The 22,542-nt window shown below is 38.5% G+C and overlaps 1 protein-coding gene across 3 annotated transcripts in view; it reads left to right on the top strand.

The window, feature by feature from the left end:
• The window catches only part of PLPPR5 (phospholipid phosphatase related 5), a 105,067-nt gene that overhangs the window by 65,119 nt on the left and 17,406 nt on the right, over window positions 1–22,542 (top strand). For all 3 annotated transcript variants that reach the window (XM_085068153.1, XM_085068156.1, XM_085068152.1), the window contains 2 exons: window positions 19,577–19,709; window positions 21,931–22,181. In XM_085068153.1, coding sequence (XP_084924279.1) covers window positions 19,577–19,709; window positions 21,931–22,181 — 384 coding nt within the window. The remainder of the gene's footprint in view (window positions 1–19,576; window positions 19,710–21,930; window positions 22,182–22,542) is intronic.

The following is a 22,542-nucleotide window of genomic DNA, read 5'->3' as shown; positions in this document are numbered from 1 at the left end:
ATCCCAGACACAATTTCTGCATTGTAGCATTGTGATGTCTCAGTATCAAACATAAAACCTCATGGTCAGGATCAGCCTTAGTATTTGAAACTTGGTTCTTTTTTAAATTTTTTTTCCAAGGGATTGAACCTCATCATTTGGCAAAACCTGTTATGTAGCATTTTGGTTTTGTTTGGTTCTTTTCATTTGAATGTCAGTTACTTCTCCATTTATTTGCCTGTTTGTTCCTCTAAATCCCCAAAAACTGCTGTGATTCAAAAGGGGAATTATTGTTGTTTGTGTTTTGGTGATGTTTCTCTGTTGTTGGCACGTGATGTTTGTTTTGCTTTTAATTCTATTTCTTTTGTTTGGCTCAGGAAGTTATAAAGATTATGTCAGATATTCATGCTGAGCATCTCTTTTTCCTAATATGTGCCAGCAAGATGGATTGGTAGTTTCCATTCATTTCCTGGGTGCTAGATGATTACGTCAGAGAAATCACCATGACATTTTGGGTTGGCAGTCTTGTAATTAGCCTTGCTGAAAAGCTAATAATAGAATTTAATGATACTTAACTGTGCTTCATCTCCCAGTCACCAGTCTTTTGGGCAAATGACATGCTTTGGGATGTCAGGGCATGGAAAACCACATTGTAGGTGCCTGTGCTGCACTTTTAAAAAAAATTATTTAATTTTATTAAATTAAGAATTCAGCTCCTGGGAGTCTCATGAATTCAACAGCGTTAAGTCTAATAATTAACTTTATTAAATGGGTGGATTTTTCAGGTTTTGCATAGAGTTTTGTTCAGATTTGCCTCAGGCAATTCTCTTGCACTCAGTGCTTACCCAGGATTGCACTTACTCAGTTGTGCAGGACATGTACATTGCCTTTGCTTGTTCCTTTTATTGAAAGGAGTGGTGAAGGTAAGATTTCTTCACTGAAACAACTGGTATGTTTTCAGTTCTAGTTGGTTTCAGAGATTAGATCCTTGCCTATTTCATTTGTTTCTTGTCTATGACATTTTGGACATACATGTTCTGTGTAATTTTTTTCTGTAAATGAAATATAAAAATGAATCATGTAACATAGCCGTATTTTGGTCTGTAAATATATGAATGTAGACTAATGAAGGAAATGGATTTCTGTGAATGCAATTGCACTTTTTTTTTTTTTCAAAATGACTATTGTCCTTGAATGTAGCATAATAGGATTATTATTAAGGAGGGATTTTTTTCAGATCTTTTTCTTTTCCTGTTCATTTGATGTGTGGTGTTAATGCTCTTTCTGGAGTTTTGACGTAGAGCAACAAAATCTTTACCTTGGTGTTCACAGCAACTGAGGTTTTTTTGAGTGATGGGACTTGTTGAATTGGAGCCATAGAGTGCTTCAAGGTAAGCCAGGTTATCTTAATGTGACTCAATTAATGGGTCCATTGCATTGAGTTTTCATTGCTCAAAAATCAGAAAAAAATTGAGTTTTTCTAGTCACTTTCCTTTCCACATGCCTGCTAGTAGAAAATTGAAAGAATGAAGTACCATAGCAGGATCTGTCTTGATGAGCAGCTCATCAGCAATGGGTCTCTTGCTACTGTTACATGGCTGCTCATCCAAAACTCCTATGCCACATCAGAGATGCTGCAGCAGACCTGCATGTCAAGCCATGGGGTTGAGCTGAATGTCTGCTCACAGGGCAGCAACATGCATGAGCTGAGACCCAAATAACAACATGTGTCATTTGACAGTGATGTCCTGTGAGCACTGCGTTCATCCTGGAAACTTTCTGGTTGGTCTTTAAAATGCTACTTCCTGCTACTACATTCCTACAGCCCTGGTGCAGCATTGCTGCCAGGCTTTCATTCCTGAGTCAATCTGCTTCCTCATGCCATCTGCCCCCATGCCATCCAAGGACAGATGCAGCTGGCTGGCAAGGCAAGGCACAGGTGCTCAGGAGTGTGATCTGAGACATGTAGTCCCCGGGCAGATCTGCTCTACTGTAATGCTTGACTTTTTTTGTGTGTGGCTTTTTTGGTTTTTTGCCCTTGTTTTGGCCTTTTTTATTTCTTTTATCTTTAAGTCAAGTGGTCTGGTATGGGAAAGGGAAACTGTGACTGGAGGAAAGAAGTTTTGTGCTCTCTGCTTGGGACTTACTGGGTTTATATATCTACAGTCTTCGGTCAAGTAATTACAATGTATTTACCAAGTATTTGGTCAGCTCTGAATTGGCTAGGCAGTTGGATTAGATGTTTATTGCAGGTCTCTTCCCACTGAACTGTTCTATTCCAAAAATCTCCTAGGTTATGTAGCATCTAGTAAGAAGTCATATTGCGCTATTCACTTTGGCTATAACAATTTTGTTTTTTTGCTAAGATGTATCTGCTTGAAGCCTCTGCAACTTCAGAGCTGCCTGGAGAATCTGTGGATGCCACATCCCTGGAAGTGTTCAAGGCCAGGCTGGACACTTCGAGCAGCCAGCTCTAGGGGAAGGTGTCCCTGTCCATGGTAGGGGATTGGAACTGGATGAGCTTTAAGGTTCCTTCCAACGCAGACCATTCTATGGTTCACAGGTATTACAGCAACTGTAGGAAACCTGTAGAGGAATCCAGCAGCCATTCTGTAGGATGAGAAGAACTGCTGCTTTTCCATTCTTCCAGCTGCTTTCCTAGCTTTTATGTAGGTTCCATGAAATGAAGATACACTATAATACTGGTTTTCTGTGGATTGTCTTTGAATGGTGCAGACACTGTTTCTTATCTGCCAAATCTGTAGTTAATAAGTTCTCTACTGGAGAATTTTGGGGTCCCAAACAGCTGGGTTTTTTTCTTTTGTTTTTTTAAAAAATGCTGAAAACAACTGCAGCTTAACATGTAATAAAATATATGGTCCCTTCCAATGTTAGATTTTATTTGTTGAAGGTCTGCTAAGTCATACTTTTAGGCACAGATAAAGTAATGATTTGAGTAAGGAGATGTGTTTGCATAAGGAGCATTAGGCACACAAGCAGTAAAATCTTTTAGAAAATGTAGGTGAGGTGGAAATGGCAATCAGAAGAGTGGAAAAGCCCTAAGTACAAGATTCTGTGAGGGAAGACAGACTTGGGCAGAGGCAGTGCCCCAGAGGCAGTGCTCCTGTGGAGTCCCTTCTTCCCCTTTGTGACTCAGGTTTGAAAGAGTACTGCTGGCTCTGTGATCCCATCCTTTTATTGCCCATAGCTATAATATCCTGAAATCTCTGGTATGCTGAGGAATTCTTGATACATAGTTTGGGTTTTTTTATTTCTCTGGGGGGTTTTTGGGTTTTCTTTTGTTATTTTCATCATAAAGGCAAATGTGAAGGTGACAAGAAATAGGCTCTTGATTTAAGTCTATTCAAATATGTAATAAGCATAGAACTTCTAGTTGAGAGCTCAGTGCTATTTAAGCCATTTCCCAAAGTGCCAGTTCTTGCTCAGTGGGCTGGTTGCTTTTTTAAACTTGTTATGACAGATGTAGCTTGGGAAATACACGTCAGTCTAATCCTTTAGCTTCCAGTAGAAATGATTTCTAGAACGGTGAGGCTAGTGTCTCATGTTTTCAGAATCTATAGAGTGATCAGTTCTGCATTATTTCATTCTGGTAGATGTTAATAATTTTGACCTCTTTAAAATACTATAAACTGCACTCAAGGATTCTTTTAGTGATTCCACATGCTAATATGGATTACTTAAAATGTCAAAACTGTTTAAACAATAGATGGCATAAAATGTGATGTATTGGACCTAAGATGTATGCTGACTGTCATATAAAAGCCAGCAGGAGATACACATTTTCATTAATATATGTAAACATTTTTACTATGCAAATGTTGTTTGTTCTTATTTCCAAGTAACAAACGTGATTACAGTATTTATCCATAAAATATACACTCCTGTTTGCCTTGACAAATTCCTATCATATTTATACTTTCTCTGCTCATTTGTTTTAGGATAGTACTTGTAATGTCATCACTGAAAAAATACTTGCCATTTAGACACGAAGTATTGAATTTTGGGGATTTTTTTGTTTGTTTGGTGGGTTTTTTTTTTTTGTTTTGTTTGGTGTTTTTTAGTGGACTGTAGGAATCTTTAGATTGGCACACACCAAACAAGGAATGGATGTCAAAAATCAGACATTCTGCCTTCAGCTTAGCTTTAGTCATTAACTTTTCTTTGAGGAAGAAATTTTGAATCCTGGCAAAAGACTGTGAAGTGAGAGATGCAATATCACTATTCTTGTATTGAATTTACTGTATCCTGATGCTTAAGAAAAAAACAAGATCATTTTGTGAAAACTGCAAAAGAGACTCTACCTTTTGAAGTATCTGCCCAGTTTTCATAAGTTTCCTTTCTTCTTCGGTGTCTTTGCTGCCATCTTAATAGTTCCAGGTCTGAATAGGTCAAGAGCAGCTGAAGAATATGCAGAAACCTGAAGGAGATGCACCACTTGATTCCAGCACATAGATGTAGTTGATGTAATTGGACATCTCCCATTGCAGCCTTCCTTTCTGAACCTGCTAGTACCTATTTTCCTTCTGACATCTATGATTCCATGTGCTGTGGCATCAGGGACTGATCAGATTTTATCAGGCTGAGTTCTCAAAATGCTCTTGGCAGAGAAGCTTTTAGTTAACCTGTTCAGTTAGTTTTACAGTTCACTGAAACTATTCTAGTAGTGTGTAACTTAGTGATATACATGAAAAAGGGTTCTAGATTGTGGTTCATTTCTGGGACATCAAAATACTCTGTCTGTTGCAATGTGAGAAAAAGCATAATCTAGAATTAAGGTTCTGAAAATGTTTTCTGTGAATTTGCTGCCCCAGCAATTTACCTCATACCTGAGCTGTTTCTTCATTCCTCACCTTAGTCAGAAAAAGCCACTACCTTCACAAATGTTCTTTCGATCTGCTTGAGGCTGATTATTTTTCTGCTTTGTGGCTGGTACCAAGTCACTTTGGCTTCTGTGGACACCTTGACAGTATTGGAAAAAACTAAAGCACAGGGGCATTCCACTTTTGTGAGACCTCACCTGGAGTACTGCATCTGACTCTGGGGCCCCCAACATAAGTATAACATGGACCTCCTGGAGCAAGTCCAGAGAAGGATCACAAGGGAGATCAAAGGGCTGGAGCACTTCTTCTATGAAGACAGGGTGAGAGAGCTGAGATTGTTCAGCCTGGAGAAGAGAGAGCTTTGGAGCGACCTTAGAACACCTTCCAATACATAAAGGGGGCCTACAGGAAAGCTGGAGAGGGACTTTTTACAAGGGCTTATAGTGATAGGACAAAGGCAATTGGATTTAAACTAAAAGAGTGTGGATTTAGAATAGCCAGGAAGAAATTCTTCACTATGAGGGTGATGAGACACTGAAACAGGTGTCCCAGAGAAACTATGAATTCCCCATCCCTAAAATTGTTCAAGGCCAGGTTGGATGGAGATTTGAGCAACCTGGTTGCAGGGGTGGGAACCAGGTGATCTTTAAGGGTCCCTTCCAACTGAGGCCATTCTACAGTTCTAAGAATTGAACAGACTTTTCTCCTGCTCTGCTACTTGAAGTAGAAGTGGCATCTGTGCATCCTGAAGGAGATTAAAGTGTTTTGTCATTTCTGCCAGAAAAGAATCAAGGAAGCTTGATAAATAATGCAAGGATGAACAGTTGCCAGCAGCTGTGTTACAGGGCAAAAATATCCTAAGAATATGTAGCAAGATATTCAAGTTTCCACTTTTATGTATAACTTCTTGAGCAAGTTAAGGAAATTGCCCAGCAAGGTATGCAGTCTATCTTAGTGCTCTTTTTCTGGGAACAGTGAACTTTTTAATGCAAAGTCTATGCAATATTTGAAAATCTAAAAATGCTGGTTTTGATAAGACAATGATAAAGCAACAGAAGATTAAAATTTTACATCTTGACTCATATGAATTGGGTAGACTTGCACATTTGTCAGCTGTTAAAACTTTACATGAATAAGGAATTGCCGGAATACATTGTTTACTCTGTGATCACATTGTTCTTGCAGGGCCCATTTGGTCTCTGTCATCATAGCTCTGTTTCAACCTGTGTGTACAGCTGCAACTTCTTTCCTTGATAGTTTTCTTCTTCCATTTCCACGTGTTTGTAGGAAAGATATAAAACTTGCCTTTTTTTTTTTTTTAAATATGCAAGTGCTGGGGACTTCAGGAAGCCACTTTTTTCAGAAGGAGGGATGCCCTTTTCTGGAATGCAGGAGATTTTTAAAGCTAAGGGACAGTTTATTTCATGCTCTTCCTTTGTGAATAGATAATTGCTTTACAACTTTACTTAAGAATAAAAAAATAAATCGCACTGTTAGGTCTGCAGTAACTTTGTGTACCAGATGTCAGTATGGGCCTGTTGGGACACATAGCAAGATAAATACATGATTTGATAGTCTGATGCTGGTTTTATCTCAGCATTAAACCACTAATCCAACAGAGCTATAACTAGGAAAAAACAATTAAAGATTCAGAACCATTGTGTGTTTTCTTGGGGATTCTTCTTTATCTGTCTGTCTTCCTCATGTGGTAGGATGGCTTAAATGAACAGTGCCTGCAGAAGTTGTCTGTACTTCCAGTTGAGTATATTTCTGCTGTACTTAGTATGCATGTGATTTGCAAACACTAACAATATCGATGCCATATGCTTCATCCTTTGATGGGCTCTCTGGAAGTAAAGTGGCAAGCAGATGTGAACAAGGCAGGCAGGGTTCTGTTCACAACAGATGAATGCCTGCTTGTCCTACAAATGATGCACTTATATTTAAGTGAGAAATTGTTAATCCAACTAATCCTGTGCGATTAAGGAATTTTTTATCGTTGTTTGTAATCTAAAGTACTAGGCTGGAAGTAATAATCAGTTTTTCAACTAAACAATTCTCTCTCATTGTACATCATGCAGGATTGAGGAGATGGGTGTCCATATGATACATACTAAATGACAGCCAAAGTAGAATTGTAAGTAGCTTTAGCTGTGTTTTTCAGGCTTAAAAGCAGAGTGATGTTTAAAAAGCTTTATATACCCTTGCAGCATGTCTAAGATACACTGAAGTGCATGATGGCCCAGCTTTCATCATATATGGTTTTGATTTAGCAGAAGCGTGGTAACCTCATAGCTTGCAAGTTAAAAGTCCAGCTGAACTGGCTATACCATATTTCTGGCACTCAAAAAGTTGTACATGAAAGATGCTATTTTAATGAGGAATATCTATTGAAAATGAAGTCTCTTTTATTCACACATAATACAATGAACATGGTGTTGGGGAGTTACTAGGAAAGCAGAAGTTCGAGCATTTGCTGTCTCTGATGGGCAAATTGTGTTTGCTAAGGTCACTTCTATTTACCTGTGAATCAGAATATATTTATTTCCAATGTAAAGTGCTAAGAAATCTGCAGTAGAAAAATTACTGTATGTATTAAGACTTTTTAGAATCTAAAATTAATGTAAAAAATCATTCAGTACAGATTCAAAACTGACTCTTAATTCTGGATGCCACTTCCTAGGGTATGAGGCACCATAAAAAACCCTTCTGGTTATATGGTATGAAAACTCAGTACATTGTGGATTCCACTTCTGGCTGCCATTCTGGACAACATACAGCCATCTGTAGTTCTGTGTGTATTGTATAAATGTATCATCAATATCTAATTATTACACATTTTATATTTATATGAAAACTTCATTAACAGTATGCACTTGCTAATGTACAGCCAATTATAAATGCAGTATAGCTATGTTTTAAAAATATTTTGCCTTCTCTGCTGATACTATTTTCTTGCCTCTCATCCATGTCAGGTTAAAGAATATGTATGAAGGCATTTAGAGTTTTTAGTTTTCTAAATAATAATTAAGAAAAAGGCAGCTACCAAGAACAGAAGTCAGCCCAACAGTATCCTGCTATTCTGATTTTATTCTCTTCTTCCTCTATAGAGCATATTGAAACACCTGTTATTTTAGGTTGGTAGGTTTCATGCTGTCTCTAAAAAGGATCAGACATACATTTTATTTTTTATTTATCATTTGAATTTTGAGGACTTCTTTGATCAATATATAGTTTGCCTCTTTATAAATTGAGTATTAAATATTAGAATCATAAGTGGAACTCAGCTTCCCCATATAGTTATTTTGGGTAGTAATAGGGATTTCTGTGGCCTGTCTGTAGCAATTTAGGGCTCAGACATGACTGAATTAATTCTGCTTAAAGATTTCTTAATCATGGGTCAGCTGAGTTGCAGTAACCAACAACATGAACTTGCAGCCTGTGGGGAGCATGAGGTGAAGTATTTGAGCTTGACCTGCTTTAATTAAGGCTTAGACCAGGACATGTTGTTTTTTTGGGTTTTACAGAGTGGTTGCACAGGCTGTCTATAACTGGGCTCTGCTGACACAGGGGGAGCTCAGAGGGTCAAACTGCTCCTGGCTGGTGCCTTACTGGCCCAAGTGTAGGTCTGTGCAGGTCAGCTCTGTGCAGAGCAATGTGTGGACATGCTCAAGCTTTGGCATGTGTTTAATCGTACTTTGATTGGACTTACATAGATTGAGTTTGATGCCCAGAGCCTCTCCACTGCTCAGTGTCTGTTTTTCCTGTTCCTGTGAGGAGTGTCCTTGGACCTGTTGGGGTGTATCAGGGCTCTGCTGTGAGGCCAAGCTTGAGGCTGCTGCCATCGTGCATTCAAAGTGCACAGATATGAGTCTGAGCATGTGAAGAGGCCCAAGGGAGGAATGGGGAGCTTGTGCTGCATTAGACTGCAGGCCATCAGCATGCTCCATGTGAATGGTGTGAGAACATTCCGGCTGTTAGGATGGTCCCCTCTGCCAAGTGCTCACGCTTGACTGAAGTCAGCACTTCAGTCGGTCACGGGGACTCTTTCCAGAGCTTTTAGCAAAGGCAGATGAGATTTGTAGGCAGATTGACCTTGGGGCATGTGGGTGGTTTGGGGACATCTGCAGCTGGCAGAATGAATGTACAGAACTGGGCTGTGAGCTCTACCAGGCTTTGCCTTCATAAAGGGATCTGACCACTCAAGCAGGATGGACATGTAGCCTTAAATGCCTAGCTGTCAAATGGTAGTTGTGAAATTAGGCTTCTCTGTAAAGCACTAGGAAATTTGTTCATAAAAAGTTATGTAAGAACTAGATTATTTGTTATCTTGTTATTGTTAATGAATTATCTTGGTATTGATGGAGTTTAATCACATGCTTCAGTGCAACTTGAAATCACAATGCTTTCCTGAGCTGGAGTGCTGTGTGTGACTGAGTTTGGTGTTCACAGAATCTTTTTGTGGAACCACATTCATTTTAATAGTCAGTACTGCAGTACTATTTCATTGGAAATACTTACTCAGTATTTCTTTTGTTTCTGAATTGATTGTAATTGTTGTGTGATTAGGAGTAGATGGAAATCATAAAGCAGAGTCTATTTCTTTAAAAAACGAAGTACATTTACATATGCAATTGTGTATGCACAATGTGCTGCCAGAAAAACTCATGTTTACATGGTTGACTTGTATCCATAGATTAGTTCACATGTACTTTTAACCTTGAATACCAATGGAAAAAAATGTAATGCCTCAAAAAATTGGTTCATTTACCCCAGCATACTTAAATTGTTATCACTGAATGTGTGCAAGCACTTTTCATTGCAGCATACTTTGAACTTTTCTGTAGTAATTGAAATTGCTCCAATGACGAGAGATTGCATCCAACACTGACTAAAAATGTGTTCATACATTTACATAACAAATATGTATTTTATCTATTACCCCTTTATTGTCTTCACAGAGAAGACCAAAAACCAGCTGTTATAAAATCTGCCTTGAAGACAGTCAATGTCAGAGCTTCACAAGATCTAAAATTTTTAAATAGACTCATTCATCCTTAAAACACTTCTCTCATCACTTGAGCTTTTTTCATGATATTTGATAAAGCCAGCAGCATGTTTACTGTCATTTTACAGGTCTGTGCAAAGGAGATGATCCTTTTTAGGGTAAACTACTATGCACTATTTCATGAGTGGAAAGAGATACAGTTACATATTGAAGAAGATTAGCTGGGCTCACTTCGGCCAATAGACTTTGCAATTGGTTTTCAGAATACCATTGCACGCCTTAAAGAGCTGTTTTTATGCTCTGCTGTCTTCACAGCACAGTATACAATCTCCCCTCTGTCTTGTAGGCATTTCCTGTACTAGGGAATTTTTGCTGAAATTTCCCACTCTTGCTGCTCCTGTTTCAGCTCATTGGCTGCTGTGCTAATGAGGGCACTTGGGACTTCCTCTTAATTCAAGCACTGCATTGTGTAAACTTCTAAACAGGGTCAGACAACATAGTGTTGCCAGCTGCACATCTGCAGCCATCTGGATTTGTGGCAGGAGCAGTAAAATAGACATTGTGTAGCAGAGTTGAAAGGGTGACAAAAGTGGTGCAAATCATATTTGCAGAAAACCATAAAGAAAATCCACCATATTTGATCTACAGAATATACAGTGTCATTATTGAAAAGGTCTTTCTACTTGTATACTTATCAAATAAAGATAAATGGGATATGCTACTGCTGTGCAACATGTTGTGAAAAAGCTTGCTGACTAATTCATTCCCATTGCATTGTTAAGAGCAGAGGTCAGTAATTATTAAAGCTTCTGGTGCCCATAAACAGGCCTTTGCCCCCACTGGTATGACTTCATTAAAATTCTATTTCTAATAAACATCACTTCAATATCTTAATTTATTATAATAACATTCTTAAGGAGAAATAATTGCACACTGAAATTACAGCTCTCAAGCCTGAAGAAGGACATGCAGGAGGAATGGTCACACAATGGTTTTATATCTGGGCTTGCTAGTTGTTTGAGGTGAGGCTAGAAGAGGACTTCTGATCTCTTTTGTTTTGGATCCTTGCTCACTGATCAGCATCTCTAGTGACTGTTCTGGGAATAACATCATGAGTCGGCCTGGTCAGTGAAGATTCAGAAGTTAACATTTGTAGAGTCATTCTCTTTGACTGTGTTACTCAAGTGCCAGTAGAAGTTGCAGTCTCTGCTTTTCTTTGAAAGCTTCAATTTGGTCACTTGTTTCCTGGCTCTCAGAGAGTGTGGATTAATGCTGTTGGGGTTTGTTACTGAGTAGTTTCACTGCTGATTTTATGCTGAATGCACATATTATGCACAAGTAACCCTAATATGAGAGAGCTCAGAGTAAGTCATAGTTTTAGACCAAGTGCTTCCATGCATGGGCTTTTAAAGTGTTTTAAACTCATTTTTAATGACACCTGGATTCTTTGCGGTAATGCTTACAATGAAAAGACATAAAGTATATTAGAAGAATGACTTTAAGTTAATATGTTCAGGAGTGGGCATTACATTTTTTGACTTATCATTCTGATTTATCTGACCTGTTAAACCTTTTTCTCAAATATTTGGTAATGCTTCCCTGTAAAATTGAATACTCTTCCTTGTTTTGTTTTATTATTTTCTTGGGACAGTATTCATAGCTAAGAACTATTTTCTGACTTTGGATGAGGTATTGCTCTTAGTCTAGTGTGCCATAGGTTTTCACAACTAATCCAGCTCATGTTGGAGTTAGTGGGGTTATTACCTTTGATTTCAACTGGAAAAGGTTAATAACCTTAATTTATTTCATTTGTTGGCAATTGCACTGTAGCCCAAGAAAATGGTTAAGGGAGAGATGCCTCTACAAAGGCCATTATAAGGAGGAGTGGAGCTACTTATGTGATTTCAAAGAGAGCTATTTTACTGTGAAGATAATTTTAAATTAAAAGTGCAGAATTAAATTTACTTAAATTAAATGTACCTAAATTTATCACTATGAATCAAATTCTAGTTTATAATAAAAAACCTAACTAAAAAACCAATTGTGTATATGTTTTGTAGACATACATATTTTGCCAAAAAATACAGAAAACAATTTCTGTGGAAATCTTAATCTTATGTACAGCATATTTTTCTCATAGCTTGATAAAAACACAGGGTATTTATACTGTTGCAGTATTTGGTTCTCCATTTTCTGTTGTTTGATGTCAAAGGCAATTCAGTGAAAGTGGCTTTCCTTGAATTGATCTCAGGAATTATGTATATGCAAAACTTATCTGGCCTTGAGTGGAAGTGAGCTAGAAGTAAGACAGTGGGGAAAAGCAGGAAATTCAGATATTTTCCTTCTTCTGAGCCTCTGAGAACAGTTGGCTACAGTCATATACTGACTGTAAAACCACTACTTTGTGACCAGAATCTCTAAGAGATGCCTTTTATGTGATCAGATTTTATTCAAACAGGGATGAAAGACCGTTTATGTTGAATTTTGCAACTGAATGTTCATCCTGGGTAGAAAAGCCCAGTTGTGTAGATCACCTAAGTTTAAAATAGAAAGTAACATTGCTGTTGGAAATGATCATTGGTATGGGTGTCATAAGCATTGGTATTGTGTTTGTCAAGGAATGATATTTTCAATGTGCACAGAAGGGTTAGGACACCAATCTCCCTCAGCAGACAGAGCAATGTACTGTTTTCTTGGGCAGTAAAGAAACAAAAGGGTTCACCAAGGCCATAAGGTCATAAGGAACCACAGTCTATTCCACGTGTGTCACTTGAAGTCCAGTGTAGGACTACCTTGATACAGCTGAGTGCAGAGATGAACATGTGTGAAATTCATCTTCTAATAGAGAAGATAAATCATAGGGCTTTGAACGTTTTGGTTTTCCTAAGGAGGTGTGTTTGTAAAGTGTGGAGTTTGGAAGCTTTGCATAATGACATCCTTGGTTTTGTAAAAAGAAAATGAGAACAATTAAAAAACTGTAAGAATTTTCTATGATAAGGACCTTATCTGGAATATTTGAGCCTAAAGTAACTTTACAGTTTGAAATATGAATTTATGCCTTTAGAAGGCAGTTTTGAATTAATTTTTCTCTCTTCCCCTTACCATTTACTAGGTTTTTTTTAGCTGTAGATTTTCTCTACATTAACATTTTTTCCCTAATTTTTGGATATTATTTTTTGAAATTAGAAGAGCTCTATGCATGGGCAACAATTCTCATGAATGTCTCTTATCTGCTACCTCTTGCAATGTGTTCAGGAAGAATGGTGCCAGCATTTAGATAGTTGTAGAACCAGATGCCAGACACTTACTTGGCCCCCAGAGTGCCATGCTGGCATTACTGAGCGTGTTTTCTGCATGTCCTGGGCCTTTCTAATTGCCTGGAGAGCTGCAGAGCAGAGCAGCTGGGTGTTCTTCATCTCACAGTGATCCAAAAGGTGAAGCTGGTGGAATGCAGAGCAAATGGAAGAGGTGGAGCCCGGCAGGGTGAGCATAGCCCGTGGGCTGTGTGCTCAGTGCCCTGCTTCTCTCATCGTGCAAGGCCTTGCTCTCATGTGCCCAGGAGCTGTGCTCTGGCCCTCTGGTGATGGCACAAGGTCTTCTCTTAGTTACACTCACAATAGCTCTGGTAGGTGTTCCTCAAAATGACCTTTTCCGTGACCAACCTTTGCTCTGGCATTGTGTGAGTTCAGCCCTGGTGCTGCTCTGCAGAGACTTTGCCTGTTGGACACCACAGATGTGCTCCAGAGGAGATGCCATTTGCACACATGATCAGTTTTCTCAGTTAAGAAAAAAGAGGAAAAAAGGAAGCTCTTTAGAGACTCTGTACTTCAAAATATTTCAATTTTTTCCTCTCATGTGCTAATGAATGAAGATAATTCAGTGAATGATGAAGTTGTCCGTGTGTCTGTGGTTACGTTCTCATGTGGTTCATTTCTGGCTTCCTGCTTATAAATGCTTGTTTATTATGTGCCTCTTGGTTTCAAATAGCAATAAAGTCTTCAGGAAGAGAGCAGCCTTTACCATTGTTACATACTGAGTATGTCTACAATGTATTAAAAAGGGCAATAAAGAATATTTGTTCCTGTCACAAGTGACATTACTGTTTAGTAGCATATAACCATACTCTGCACTGCAGAGAAATAAGTAAAGCAGATAATAGTTCACTATTAGATATGTAATATTTTACTGCAATTTTTCTTTTGTAAATGAACATGACCATAATATTAATTTGTAGTATTTTTAAAAAAAAAAAAAAAAGGTACTGCCTTTTTTTTTCTGCCTTTTTTTTTTCTTATTTTTTAAAACTAAATTTACTGGCTCAAAAAACTGAGTATTTTTTTCAACATCTTTCTCTAGAAAAGCAATTTTCTGTTCACATCTTTTCTGTAGAGCTTCAGAAGCTGCTATGCAGTATGGTCATGTATCCCCATGGTGAATGCAAGAGGGGATATTTTGTATTTAATCAATACCACACAGATTTATCTAGGATTTATTTTTTCATTTTCTGCAAAAGTACTGGTCATTTGTTACTATAGAAAATATACTTCTCTGAAAATTGACCAGGGCATTTGCTGTCAGTTTAAGCAAGCAAGAAGCAATGAGAACAAGAAAAACACAAAGAAAATGGCCTCAAGGGAAAGCTCTGCATAATGAACTTGAAATTGCTACTGCTGGAAATACTGTTGCTGCTTTTCCTGCCAGGGCTGTCACCTCACTCAACAATTTTAGCTTCAAGCAGAGAGTGGAGCTTTACTCACAGCATCACTAAAGGCCAAGGTTTATGCTGCTTGATTTTCCTAACTCTGAGGCCACTATGCTCATTGGTACATTGATGGCATTTTTAAAGAGGAAACAGGCCAGGAATAGCCCATGGTCTCAAAAGTTAAGAAGACAAGGTAAAAAGCAGGAATAACAAAGCATATAAAAGCCATATTTTTAGAAGAGATCTGCACCACACTAAGTGGGAACTCATAAGTGAAACGAATAGGGAGACCATTCACTCTAAGTGAGAACAATTTTTCTAGAGCTATATAAATCATCCCCAAGCTTTTTGGTTCCATTTCCCACCTTCCCTTCTTGCCTGATAAGGAAGAATGAGGAGGTTCATTCTAGAGAGAAAAGCAGAGCTATGGACTGCCTGAGATGCTAATTCCCCAAAGGTTATTTATTGAAGATGGTCTCACAGAATCCTTGGTTAGTGTTCAAGTCATGCCTAAATGAGAGAACTACAATGAATGAAACGAAGTCAGAAGAGAAACTACAATGCACAGTATTGTAAAATGTTCTTCTTAGCTTGACAAGTTGAGCACATGGATGAATATTTAGTGGTCTTTTAAATGCAGTAACCACTTTTCAGTGTTACTCATCTATCCGAGTGGTTGCTGTAGCTACAGCATAACCCTGAGAATTGGCAGAGAGGGAATCGTGTATTCTATGACATTTCCTAGCCTGTGTGAAATACTTCTTGAATGTATGTGCAGCCTAAAGTGGGTGTTAGCTGGAAAGGTCTATGACTATACACAGAAATTTATTTCCTAATCCCAAATAGAGATTATCAACCTTACAGTTCAGGATTTATCTTGTTTAAATGTATTCATGTACACTCAGATATCTTGTCATCCAAAAGAATGTTTAATTCTCACTTGAGTCCTGGGGCTTTTTAGGGAGTTATGTGATATATATGAGAAGGTAGGCCGTAAAATAAACTCATTAATACTTTAAGAAGTGCAGATTTAAGGTCATTTATATTATAGGTGCTGGCTGTTGTAAACCATAGGAGACACTAGGAGAAGTTTGTTTGTGGAGTCAGTTTACTGGAAAATCAACAATGTCAGAGCTGCTCTAGCTCTAATATTTGGAATGAGTCAGACTTGACATTTCAAGTTGAAAAAGAACTCAGAATTTAGAACCAAGTTAAGAATATAGTGGATGGATCATTTGGGGAAGGACAAATTAGATTTTTAAATTGACATACAGTGCTAAAACTAGGCACAGCTTGCCTGGATTCAGAAAAATGACTAATACAGAAAAAACCTGGACTTATTTAGGAGGAAGGAATTAATGTAGGGAATGTATGCAAAATGTTTTAAGGATCCTGAGAAGAAAACAAGGAAATGGACAGCTATTAGGTGGTTTGCAATAAGTGTATTACTAGTATAAAAACACCGTGAAAATCAAGCAGCTAATATATTAATCAGGAGTTAAGAGGTGAAACAAGAAGAAACATTAGTTTTAGATCTGATCCCTCTTAAATTCTGTTCCTGGCTGTCAAATGGGCTGTCACATCACAGACAGGATACGATCGCCATGGAGATGGTTCCAAGAACCTCTGTAATTTAATTTTTGCTGGCTTAATATTTTTTTATGTGCTTCCATATGTGTAAAGGATTGTTCTTGTCTTATTCCTTCTTGCAACGTTTATGTACACTGTGTTTTTATCTAAGGACTGTGCAAGTTGCTTATACAGATGTTCTTCAAAATACTGGAAAGCCTGCACCTTGTACTGTTAGACTTCAGACGAAGATTTTTCTTTTCTTATACTTTACTTTATGCTGTAGCTATATGTCAAAAGGTTTTCTCACCCTTAGGGAAGGATAGCCCCCCCTGCTTTTAACATCTGTTAAAAGATCTGGGAACTAAGAATTTTAATACATACCTTTGGGAAACTTATACAGTGATCTAACATAGTATAACCCTGTTAGAATAAGGTGCTTCCTCTAATATCATCTCCTTTTCATTGCAAATTGTATTTCTGTACCTGAACTTGTGTAGTTTTGTCGAGACGTTTATGTTGTCAGAACATTTAGATTCTCCATTGCAATCTGTCACTGCTACTTTTAGAATATTCCAAAAACCTTTTGCCCCAAGAATTAGGGAAGAAGTATGCAAATAATTAAATTAAATGCCACTTGTTGACTGGTTACAACTCGTATATCCATTGGAAGGGGTAATGGTGGTTCCCGTACCAGCAGAAAAACAGAAATTGCTCCTTCCAGGAATATACCTGGCATGCAAATAGTTGTAAAGTGCAGGGGGGTATTGCTCTCCTTTTCCTCTGCCTTGTAGAGCTGATTATTGCCGGTGATGCTGGAGAGAAGAAGGAGAAGGAATTGCACTGGGAAACAGAATTTTTCCTTGGATTTATTGAGATTGAAAAGGATTTTCCTTCCATTTCTGAAACATCAATAGGCTGATTATTGAGATGAGCAGTGCTTGTGCTGAAGGATGGAGGAAGGAGAACAGCTTTAGCTGAGCTGCCAGTACAGAAAAATAAAGAACCTGTATTTATTGCCAAATTCTAGAGGGATTCTATCAAAGTGAATCCACAGAAGCATAGAGATGAATGCCTTGTGTGCTCAGTGGCATTTCCCACTCTGATTACTTCTGACAGTAGAGCACTAGGCCTTCTATTGCAGACGTTTTGTCTTTAGCTGAATTCCACATCCTTCTGACCCTCGCACCTACATGTTCCCCATAAGAGTATTCTTGTTCAGGTAAGGACTTGAATGCTGCTCCCTGCTATTCTTGGAACAGAGGGATTTCTTCATACAGGTCACCATCAAAGACAGGAAATGTAACTAGGAAAAATTGTTGGCAGCAGCAAGGATCTAGATGCAGCTGATGAAGACAGATTGCTGGAAGTAAGGATCTCCTTTTCTATAACTGAACAAGCAGTTCTCCCTTTAGTAAATCCCATCTTTCCCAGCAGCCAAGAAGACGACCTTTATTCTTAGATCAGCAGATTCAGAGTCTGCTCAGAGCTGGAGAGTTGAGGATGCTGGCATTCTTGATGTTCTTGCAAAAGGTTGAGCACTGTATATCACAGATGCTTCCTTTCTGCTGAATTCTGCTTTTTTCTGGAGTTTCAAAATCTGTGAAAATTTTACTGAAATCTATTGCATTTGGCAAAAAGAATTAAAGGCAGAATGTGTCTGCATTCAGGTTGCCTAGTCCTTGAGAGGTAAGGAAAGCATTACTGTGACTCACAATAAAAGTATTAGTGTTTCTGTTCTCACCTTTATGAATCGTATTAAAACTGGGAGCTTTTTGGTATGTTTTTTTTCATGAGAGCTCTAGGGATCATTGGGTTGAATTCTCCTTGTCATAATTTGGATGATCTTGAATTGAAGGTTGAGTTATTTTTCATGTATACTGATCATTTGCTAATTGTAGATTAAGAAAGTCTACTTCAGTAGATTGAAAATTTGCTTGCATCACAATAGAGAGAGGATATTTGTTAGTTAAGGTTTTGAAATTTCTGTTTCATCTAAAAATTCCACTAGGATCTGAAGCCGATCTAGTAGATAATGGCTATTTTGGTCACAAATTAAATTTTGCTTTTTAGACACTTGTCTCTATAGTTATTTTTGGTATTTGTGCCACATTATATGTAAGAAGCATTTTCTTCCACAATTTAGCCCAAGGGTATCTGCATAATCTACAAGCAACTAAGGTCATTAATTGCATCCTTGCTGTTGACAACAAAATATGCATGTGATCCCGTGCCCAGAGGTTATTTTATTTATTTTTTTGTAACTAGTGCTGTCTGTTCAGTACTGTTCAGACCTATTGTGATATATGAAAAGATTTATATTTTCCTGTTCGGTCAAAGGCTTAGGAAAACCTGGGCAATTAATCAGATTTAATGGCATTGTTTCCTGTATTTGTGTAGTATTAAGACTTTGGGTTTGTGGTCTTCATTCCTGTGGATCAAAATGTGATGCACCTATCAATAAACTTTAAGCTTTTCATAAAGAGGAGTGGAAGGGCCTTGCCTGTAAGTCCCACAGTGAATCAAGGTTGGAATCCAGTGGTCAGTATGTGACCCTGCTCTACTTTTCAATTATACCCATGTTATCTGCCATAAAGCTTCAGTATTGTAGCTTTAGATCCATACCTGCTTAGGTCTTGGCTTTGGCTATTAGGTCTCAATACCATAATTGTAGTGAGTAAATCAAAGTTCATGCTTTCTTGTACAGGTAATACACAACCTAGAGAAGATACTGTACATTTGGAATATATTTTTTTCCTCATTTTGTGATTTTTAGGTTTATTTTTGCCAACCATAATGTGAATGATGTATACACATGGGAACTTTATTTTGGTGAAGTGAATGTGAAACAGGCCATTCTTAATGTTAACATATCAGTGGTGACACTTTATTCAAGCATGAGGAACAGAGCTAAGGCCAGACTTGATACATTTAGCTAGCAAAATATGAATCAAACCCTATTAAGTACATCCTGGCAAACCAAACCTTTGTTGTGAACAGGAGCTCTGTTACAATTTTTTTTTCCCCCTTTCTCCCCACCATAGTCCAAAATTTAAAGCTCAACCCTGCGAAGTGCTGAGTGTCAGTGAATGCCATGTGGGAAATGAAATGTTCAGCATCTCCCAGGATTAGGCCTTTGCTTTGGTCCAAATCTTGTGCCTTATGTGATCTGTTGTTCTTTAACTAATAGATTTCTTTCTCTTTCCCCTCATCCTGAAAACTAGGTTATGTTATGTCGACTACAAATCCTGGTTGTAGTAATTTATTCTCTTTTAAGGCAAATAAAGTAAAGCAAGCCATAGGGCATATTTCCCTCATAAGAAGATTAATGTACAGAACTTGATTCACTTATGCTGTCTTTTGTGCTGGTTTGGTCTTGTTTCTTTAAGATGAGATGTCTGTCTCTGTAATATTAGTGTATTTTACTTGCTGTAATCTGATGTACCATTTCTCTCCCCTTTTTTCTCCTCCCCTAAGATTATCGTTGGAGAAACTGCAGTCTTTTGTCTACAGTTAGCTACAAAGGATTTTGAAAACCAAGAAAAAACAATATTGACTGGAGACTGTTGTTATATAAATCCACTGGTGCGCAGGACCATCAGATTCCTTGGTATGAGCAAAATTACTGCTTTCATTTTCTGAATGGTGAGAGTGATCAATTATGTCTTAATTCTGACCTGGGGAAAATATTCATACAACCATATAACATTTCATCTGTGGTGTTAACTCTGGCGCAGTTTTCCTTTTAGGTAGCAAATTAAGCTTTTTGCAAGTTTGGATTAAAAAATAGTCGCACAAACAGCAGTAAAAATAGAAAAAATTGGGACCACAAGGGGGAAAAACAGCTAGCAGGCCTGAAGTGGGGTGAAGTTGAGAAAGGTAATATCTTTTGTGCCATATCTATAGGTGATAGTAAGCACACACCAAATTTGAAAACATTGGGATATAAATGTGTGTTTGAAGCCAAGCTGACTTAGCTGCTTTCTTAGCCTGGATATTGTATTATAGTCTCTGGAAGAAAACTGTACAAAATCTGTGCTACATTGGTTTTGGCTGAAACTCCCCTGTTGACTTTACTAATGTCATCTTTTCTACTTCATTTGTTCCAAATATGTTGGGAAGGAGAAGTCCCACCACTCAAAATGTGTATTGAACATACCCAGATGTTGCATTTTAATACCTGCAGGGATGCCATAGCAGGGCTCAGTTCTGCTGTTTGCTTCTCTCCCATGGATGTATCTAAAAGAAACAGCTGGAGGAATGGAGGCTTGGGGCAGCTAATCCTGCTGTGTGCCCCGGCCTCAGGGGGAGGGAGGGCATGTGCAGCTGTGTCTGTATTTGCAGTCTTTGTGTAACAACTGTGCCTGCCTTCCCAGAGCATGACTGCTCCCTGCAAGAAGGAGGCTGTCTTGCATAGGTCTGGAGGAGGTGGGGAGTGATGATGAGGAGCTCCTCCCACCCCAGTTCCTCTGTGTATAATCCGTGCCTGAGTTTTCTTCCCACTTAGTGGGCCCTTCTTTCCTCACAGCAGCAAAAAAATTTGGGAGGGGTGGCAGCAGTGAACAAAGGCCTCTACACTGTTCTAGGAGATGAGGCATCACTACCCATTATTCTCACAGAGTGGTGTGTCCAACTGTGTTGTGCAGTGCACACCCTTGGGACTGGCTGAAAGGCCTCTCTGTGAAGCAACTTGGCCAGGCATAATGTCCTGCTCACCAGAGTCTCACATCTTGGGGGAATTAACATTAGTGGGACATTGCTGGCCAGCCAGGATTGCAGAAATCACTCTTGGTCCTTTAGCTTTGTTGAGAAAAAAACTTGACCTGTATAAATGCATATGTTTCTGTGGAATTACATCTGCTGTGATGTTGATCCATTATAGTCCTCATGGTACTCCATGAAATTGGGATTTGCCAGAATTCGCTCTGTATTCACAGTGAATTGGAGCGTGGGAAAGGTAAGGTGATTTGCCCGTGGAAATACAGGAGGAAATCTGTAGCTCAGGTGGAATTGGAACAAGCACCTAGTGGCTTTGCCTGTCGGTCAGGGTGCTGTGTTTGCATGTTCTTCCAGAGCTCATTTTCTATTTACAAAAGGATAGAGAGGGACCTCAGAAAAGCAGAAATCTGTTTTCTTTTAAGTAATCAGATACATGCATTTATATTCTAATGAATGAGTACATGTGCTTAATGCTTTGCTGATGTGTCTGATTAAAAAAACTCTTTAGCATAAGTAGCTCCTCAAATATATAAATCTTTAGCTCACTGTGTTGATACTGTGATTAATATGCCATGCATAGAGATTTACCCAGTAGCAGGAAGATGAAGACAACTCATGCATGGCAGTATTGAATTATTCAGTGCTACAGCTTCTTTACAGCTGCAAGGACAAAAAAAAATGTCCAGTTTGTGTTATGACTTTCCAACTTACTTTTCCATCAGGGTCTGACCTCCTTGGTTTTCAAGAAAATTTATAGGGTGAAAAATTTGCCTGTCACTTCTGTTCAGTGAACATGGACAAAAATAAGGTACCAGTAAAGCCAGCTACCCCAAACAAGGGACATGCATGGCCACAGGACCTAGGGAAGCAGGCTATTTGCACGAGGGGTGAGTGTGTTCCTGTGAAATATGGGAGAGACATCAGGTGTGTGGGTATGTTGCAGTGTTGCTGCTGCAATGGTGTAGGAAAATGCCATCTCCAGCGTGAGCCATGGTCTTTAGGGTACAGTAAATGAGAGGATTTTACATGTTCTTGAATGGAAGAAGCTGGTATATTGCTATGAGAGATACTATAAATTGTCGGGAAATTTAACTCTTTGTTTCCCTCTTTAGGAATTTACGCATTTGGACTGTTTGCTACGGACATCTTTGTAAATGCTGGACAAGTAGTAACAGGGAATCTTGCACCCCATTTTCTTGCACTTTGTAAACCCAACTATACAGCACTTGGATGTAAACAGTATACACAATTCATCAGTAGCGTACATGCCTGTACTGGAAATCCAGACCTTATCATGAAAGCCAGAAAGACTTTCCCATCCAAAGAAGCAGCACTAAGCATATATGCAGCTATGTATCTGGCTGTAAGTATATTATGCTCTTTAATGTCACTATGTTTTTGAGAGCAAATGACTTGCACTGTGAGGGGGAGGAGGGAGGAATGGGCAGAAGATAAGGCCCAAAATATTGGCTGATTTTCTGTATGTAAACCATCAGTTAGTTACTGTGAGAAAGATTCATTGGACTTAATTCTCACAAGGTGCAGTGGTTTCCAAGCCTTGAAAGCCAAGACAATGCTAAGAGAGGGCAAGTTGTCCATGAAGAGTATAATGTATAGATTTAGGACAACCAGTTCCTTGTTTTACTTTTTCCCTATTTCCAGAATATGTGCAAAAATTCTTTGCTGGGTGCTAAGGAATAAGGCTAGGGATTTCCTCTGACTGG

Source organism: Lichenostomus cassidix, chromosome 8, assembly GCF_008360975.1.
Source record: "Lichenostomus cassidix isolate B80296 chromosome 8, HeHo_3.0, whole genome shotgun sequence".
In the NCBI taxonomy this organism is placed as follows: Eukaryota; Metazoa; Chordata; class Aves; order Passeriformes; family Meliphagidae; genus Lichenostomus; species Lichenostomus cassidix.
Note: the sequence above shows the minus strand (reverse complement) of the source record. Positions and strands in the feature narration are given on the sequence as shown.